General features: G+C 32.6%; 1 protein-coding gene across 1 annotated transcript; it reads right to left on the bottom strand.

Moving 5' to 3' along the window:
- Positions 1-206: 206 nt before the first annotated feature.
- On the bottom strand, positions 207-7,207 carry LOC122041886. Its single transcript, XM_042601751.1, has 5 exons — positions 7,085-7,207; positions 6,091-6,778; positions 3,468-3,580; positions 1,108-1,363; positions 207-524 (listed from the first exon to the last, which is right to left on the bottom strand). Exons 2-5 carry the CDS (start codon positions 6,313-6,315, stop codon positions 246-248), a joined length of 873 nt encoding a protein of 290 aa, XP_042457685.1. The 5' UTR covers positions 6,316-6,778; positions 7,085-7,207; the 3' UTR covers positions 207-245.
- Positions 7,208-7,703: the final 496 nt, after the last annotated feature.

Below are 7,703 nucleotides of genomic sequence, written 5' to 3'. Positions count from 1 at the left end.
TTTACTAATTCTGACGGGGTACTACAGTAGAAGAAAATAAAAATATCTCACAGAGTATTACTACAGTAAAAATTGCACGGTGAAAATCGGTCATAGTCGGCAGCAGGAGTAGGAAGATATATATATATATATATATGAAATTATCCTAGAACTATAATTTGTGGAATATATTGAACCTCTTGCCTGTTTATATATATTAATGGATTTATTGATATTTCATACATTTCTACACTATGGCTGCAGCATTACCGTTTTCCAATATCCTTCAGATCTGTTTTATCTGCATCAGTGTTGTCGACTCCAACCATATCAGTACTCTCATATGGGAGTACCACCACAGGTGCCGCATGAACAGCAGCCCACCGTTCTCTTAGAAACTTCATGACTTTGATAACCATTTTCCTTCGGAAGTCTAACTCACGCGTAAAAAGATCGAAGATAACGAAAGCAAGAATATACTTAAAAGGAATCACAAGGAGAATAATAGCCAAACCGAGAAGCACCATAGCAATTTCAGATGTCACCTGCAAGAAGTGCAAATAGAATTAGTGTCTTCTACCTCAAGCAATCTTTGAGCAAAGGAAGGATGAAATCGTATTGATTTTTTTAATCCAAAAAGTCTTCCATATGATTACATCTTCCACTTAAGATTCTTGACACTCCAGTAGGGTAACTTGATTGCTTGAACAGCAAAGTTTAATGAGAAAATCTATTCAAAAGAGAAGCAGGTCTATAAACAAATTCTAATAGAAGGATCATATGTGTATGAAGTAGCATAAGAAATTATCACATATTTGTCGATCTAAAAGAAGCATGCAAATGACAAGAAAAAAAGAGGGCTTATGCAATTTTATAAGAATTGTATCAAAGTAGTTACTATCAAATTATTTTTGCGTTCTTTCAATACACCTACATGGATATGCTTAAGAGAGGTATTTAGAGGGAATTTCACTGGCAGGTGCTCGCATAGTTGATTCTTAACCTTTTAAATTATGGTACCCCTACAGAACAAATGATATTTATAATTACTAATTAAACATGTTCGATGCAAGCAAAATTTTCTAGACCAGCAGCAATCACACAGGAGTGGAAATGGCGATAGCATACCTCAGGTTGACCAGATAACAAAATCGTCCTAATTTTAAGGAGAACAATGTTAACATTCTGAAGATAGTTCTCGATGTATGTCATGGCATCCTTTACAGCAATTATTTTCTGGATTGTATTTGAGGGTGGCTGATCTTGTATTACTACTCTACCAAAAGATCTTCCTAGACGCCCTTGTTCTTTGAGACCCTTCAATAAAAGCATAGTGGTAGCCATAGTCACAATGGTTGCCGGGAGCACATAAGACAGTAAATTTCTGAAAGTGAAGGCAACAGATATGGTTAGGAAACCAAATGTAATCTTTTATTGGCAAAAAAAAAAAAAAAACAATGCCATATTATTGAAGAAACAAATGGAGATGATTTTCAAAGCAAGTAAATGCCTACCCAACGCCGAGGCGATTTAATTCGCAAGATAAACATTAAAACAAACAAATCCAAGAACAATAAAAATCAGGGATGCATTCGTTATTACACAAAAGATTAATGATGTTGATGAAACAATTTACAACAAGCAGATGATGCAAACTGAAAAGAAAAGATAATCCATCTGAACCTCCTGCTGTATAAAAGGAAAGACAATCTAGCCCCAGGGCTATGATGCAACGGTAGGGCATCCAAGTTGTTATCCAAACACCTGCAGTTTGATCCCTAGCTATGGCGTATTTTTAGAAATTTTTCCTCCAAATGGGACTTTTGGACTTCCGGCTGCGAGCGCTTCCGGATTTGCCCTGGTGGCTGATGGAAAAATTCCGTGGGGCTAGCCCAGTCACCCCAAGGCTAGTCAATGAGGCTAACTGGATTTATCAATTTTTTTTGGAAAGAAAATCTAATTTAACAGGTTGGTTCTGTAGTTGTTTGTGGTCTTTCCCACTTGAATGAGTCATTTCTATCAAGGTTCAAAATCTCGAAGCGTGCCGGGATTTATCTTTGACTGGAACTGTACCCGGTTTGGATCATGCTGATGTTCTGACTTATAGTGCTAGTGAAGAATCAGAAGTGGAAGCAAGAAGGAAATGAAGAAAAAAAGATAAAAAAACAAGAGATGACATCTACTTATTTTGTTTTGCACATGGTGTTACATCTAAAATGATACAATTCGGATAGTAAGTTGGGCAGACAAAAGCTTAAAAAAATAATTTATTTTGACATCTACTATAACATGCCAAGTGTTAGCATGACACAATATGCATCCACATAATTGATAAAATGACATAGGAAAGATTAGTTATGCAATTAATATCGAGTTTTGATAAATTACTAGAAGAATATATTTTGACCATATGCACAACACAATACAAGGTTTCAATACATGACTTGTATATTGACCTTCACCAAATTCTCAGTTCTTAACTCATTTGTTTCTTTTGGGTACAGAATCTGAAAGAAATGGATTACAAAAATTAAAAAAAAAAGAGATGACATTTAAAATTTTAAATTATTTCAACATGCATCATAGCATGTCAAGAGAAATTAAGTGTTATCATGAAACTATATTCATCCATATAATTGACACAATGATTATATTCATCCATATAGTTGACACAATAATATAGAAGAGAATACTTGTGCCGATTAGTATTGAATTTTGATAATTTACCCGAACAATATGTTTTGACCATAGCACATGACACAAGACAAGATTTCAAACAATGATTTATATATTGACATTAAGATTATGGGGGAATAGTTACCTATTTTCAATATCATGATTTAGGCGAAAGCCATAAACAAACTCAGGGGACTAATTACATAACACTAACATGGCTCATGCAACTCAACTAGCAATGGCTTGGTTCCCTCCCTTGTATTTCCCCAAGTATGCAACTAAAATATCCCTCCGTAAAACATGCACAATATCTTTGAGTGACAAGATACAGTTCTAGGATCGTGCCGACGCTCTAATGATAGATTGGAGGTAGAAGGAGGAAAGAGATGAAGCAAAGGAGACATTGCTATGTTAAGTGATATTGACTTTCAGTAATTTACCAAAATGAAAGGTTTCTACCAGCATGGTACAAGATTTAAAATCAAGTTCGGCACAACAATGTCACCTTCCTATGCTTCATCTCCAACCTTTTTGAACTCCAATCCATTATCGGCACCATGCAATGAAATATCGTCACAATATTGAAACATCGTTGTAGTAAAAAACCAAAACTTCGAAACAGCTCGAATTTTTGAACCTTGTTAATATCTATCACTACAACTGTATACATTCTGGAATTATATGCATCACTTCTTTAGGACATTCAAATACTATGTTTTCTTTAAGTTTCTGAATTAAAAAAATTTAGCAGTAAAACTTGAAAAGCACACAAAAATTTCAAGTATCTATAAACAAATAAATTATCTACATACCTGAAAATAATGGTATAAACAATGAATAAAAAAGATAGAGTTAAACATGGCTTCTTCCACTGCCTAGACTCGTCAAATTTTTTTGCAACCACTACCAAGGAAATCAAAAGCTCCTGAGGTCCATAAAGATTGAACAAGTTAATCAACTAAAGGAAGAATATAACTATGGATAAATAACTGTTAATGAATCAAAAGATTGCTCGACTAGAGGTTCAATCATCTTGATTGGCTACATCAAACAGGAGAAGATAATTTTTCAGACAACCAAAGATTAATATTTCCAATTGCTTATTAATCACATCAATTTAAGATTTTAAAAAACTACCTAAAATATACTTAAAAATCATAATTATAGATGAACCAATATTAAAAATTAATTTATTATGATTAAAACAATTGTTGATATATAACCAGAATAAACCAACTTGCAATTACTTTTCAATTAGAGAATTCTAGGATTTTTTGGATAGGTTAAAAAATAAAAAATAATTAAAATAAAAAATGAATTATTATTCAACTCCTAAGTCAATTATGTCAAACTGTGAACGCTCATTTTTGACATTTTAAATCATATGACAAGTCAATTTGATTTTGTGAAGATTTGTGAAGACTACCATGTTTAACTAGTTTTTGACTATTTTTCTTTTTCCACATCTAGTCTATGAAATAACCTGAGTTGAAGATATCAGGTCTGTGAAAGTGTACAATAAGACAAATAGAAATAAGATAAGAATGCATGAAATGTACTTTCATTAATAAGAAAAGATAACAAGATGGATGAATATGAAATTCATGTAAGATTTTAGATATCTTCAACCTATTACTAAATAAGGAGAAGTCGACGAAGGCATCACTGATAAGACGAAGAATGTATTGGTCAAAAAGGAGGATCTTTTCTACACAAGTGTGATTGTGATTGTTGTGCGCCTTTTAAGTTAAACGAAGTATTGGGCTAATAGAAAGCAACATATATAGAATATTAATGTATAGGAGATAGGAATGCTAAGATGAATGTATAAAACTAGTATGAAGGATAAAATAAAAAATTAAAAACTAAAAATTCTAAAGAACAATTTAGTGTAACTCTAATATATGATAAAATGAGAGAGAAGAAGTTGAAGTGGTAACATCATGTTCAAAAGTGACCAGTAAACTTTATAGTTAGAAGATTTGAATTTGATTAGAATGAAATGTCTAACAAGTGAAGAGAGACAAAAAGAAACAGGGTCGATGCAATATAAAAAATTAATTTAAATATCACTAATGATATATCATGGTATGGATCCCAATAAAGGAATACAATACTTATAAAAGACCACACATATTGAGTACAAAAACAACTTATTTGAAACAGACACGACTCGATGATAATGATATGATATTTTCTATGACCTATATGTAACACCAGTCAATATTGGTTGGTTAAGCATCTGCCAAGTATGACTTCTCAATTATCATACAATTAAACCTACCTAAAAAAAATCTATTTAACAATGAATATTCCCACTCTTAGAAGTAATAAAAACACTTGTCTTTTTCACAAAAAAGTAACTATAATATCATAAGATATATTCTTTCACCAAAAACCTTCAAATACACCTCTGTATTCCCCAAAGACTTATACGCCCATTCAAATTTCTTCTAAGAGAAGCAATATATCATAAAGAACTTCATCACGGTCATCTAAAAATCCTTTTTGATTTGGTCTAAAAGATATATAAAATTATACATACAAACAGATAAGTAAAATTTTGAAATTTCCCATAACACAAATACATACATATATATAAATATATATATATATATATATATATATATATATATATATATCCAGGTGGTGCGGTGCTGATATTTGTCTTTGTTTAGATGATAATGCCTCATACAATAGAAATGGGCTTTAGATAACACGAATATTAATCAGTGCACATTAGGAGTGCCAGTGCTAAACAAGAATGGGAATGACCATAACCCAGGTTTGCTTGAACCAAATCCAGTAGAGTGCCTGGGTATATTTGAATCAAAAATGACATAACTAAAGTTGTTATTCTCCTAGCCAGTATGCCTCAAATTTCATGACTCTATGTACTGGATTTGATGAGAATGTACAAGGATACCAGCAAAGTTCCATAAATTTGAACCAAGTGAATTTTTTTTTTTTTTATTACCAAACTGCAATAATGAGTCCCTGCCTAAACCCAGTGTAGGTGGATAAGGTAAAGCATATAAGAAAATTCAGTCTTCCTATTCTAATGGTGAATAAAGCATGAGATAAAGTTAATTAAGTAAAAAAAAACACAACCACAAGAATATACAGAATTAGCCAAGTAAATGTGGCATTCCAATATTCAATTTCTACTTTACACATTATTTTACTTGGACATTAATTGAGCTGGCATGATGGTAATTTCAACATGCTAAGGATCTGATCCTCTGAATATGTATTACATTTCATGCTTTATCTAAGGCACGATGATTAATTGTCTTATTTAGCTCCACATGCTCATTATGTTTATTCATATGACACATGCTATAGCACTTCATAAGGTAGAAGCTTAGTCAGTGTAAAACACAGATTTTTTATCAGTAAAACCATTAAAGAGTTCATAGATGGAGAAATTAATACCTTGAAAAGATCAATATTGCTTGGTATTCCTTTGATCATAGCTGCATCAATTGTTGCTCGGGTCTTCTCCACTATTCGACTTTTCACTTTGCATGTCAATGCTGCCCTCTCAACAAGACTTAGATCACCTACAACAAGGTTTTTTGCCAGCACAATCCCACGTTTAACTAAAGAATTCCTCCAGAAGGTGACCGACATGTTATCTGACCAACTTGGTGATTTCATCCACTTGCGCAAGTACACACTTCCATCTATGTCAAACACATGAATACTAACATCAGAAAGGTCTTCAACAGATCTACTCCACTAAACTCATTGATAATTTGTTCGCTCAAACTTTGTTATCAGTGGCCCACCCCCAAAAACTTAAAGCTAAAGTCTGCAAAACCACTTCACCATAAGGAACAGTCTGTAAATATGAGAACTGCACCAGTTTAGCTGGACCCTCTGACAGTCTTCTTATAAACTGAAGACATTGTAACCTTGCTATACTGTTTGCTGTACTTCAAATAACTCGTCTCCTTCCTTTATGAGAACCATATACATAATGGATTAATGGGTCATTACACTTGGTCCATAATCACGTACAAACTCATACATTGAGATAATTTCACTAATGGAAGCATGCCTAACGTCTCGTCTCAGTTCACCACCAAAAACAATAAATTCAAGGAACCAAGTTTCTGAACTGATATAATATGATGTCAGAACAATGATAAAGTCAGGTGTATAGAAAGCAAAACTTTAATAACCTGTAAGGCTATCACAATTCAATGTGAAGCTAAAAGAGAAATCTAAATGTCCAAAATTTATATTTTGAGTTAATACTAATCACGTTCAAAATACTTATTGATGTTTTTATGTTCATGACAATGTACTGTAAGCTACATTATGGTCAAACATGGATTAGAATCTAAAAAAGTTTATGCACTTTATATCATTATGCTTCAAGGGAGAATGGAAATGGATGTGTAAGCATAAAAAATTTACTCACTTGAGGCCACTAGTAACAGATACAGCAGAATCAAAAAATTTTGACCCAAGTGGTCCAACTTTTGTTTTATCAACCCGTGAACCATGATGCATGAGTTCCAATCTCACTGATTTTTAAGTACCTGTCAGTCCAATGGCCTGCCAATATCAATGGAATTGAAAAGACAGTTGGGCTAATATCTCAATAAGTTTGCTAAAAAATGACATTGTCAAAAGTTGGACCACTTGGGTCAAAAGTTGGACCACTTGGGTCAAAAGTTCCAATCTCACTGACAATGCAAATTTTCTTATCTTCTATGTACTTTCTTACTAAATCAATAATATCTATGGTTTCGAGCATGATATCAAATTGATTCTTAGAAATATTTATTTTCCATTTTTTGTTCACTTCGAAATAACTCTATCCCAAAGTTTCATAGACTCATCAAGTCGACCCTCTATAATTAGAGCATTGTATATCACCTTTATTCTCATAAATATGGACAAAAAAGCTATTTCTCCATTCCTTAGATATCTTATTAATTCACCAAAATTGGATAAATAACTTAGTTACTAAATTCTACTTTAAAACTCTTAAATTCTTTCAAACCTCAATGAGATCATCATTCGGACCTACTCTT

Source organism: Zingiber officinale, chromosome 2A, assembly GCF_018446385.1.
Source record: "Zingiber officinale cultivar Zhangliang chromosome 2A, Zo_v1.1, whole genome shotgun sequence".
NCBI classification, from domain to species: Eukaryota; Viridiplantae; Streptophyta; class Magnoliopsida; order Zingiberales; family Zingiberaceae; genus Zingiber; species Zingiber officinale.
Note: the sequence above shows the minus strand (reverse complement) of the source record. Positions and strands in the feature narration are given on the sequence as shown.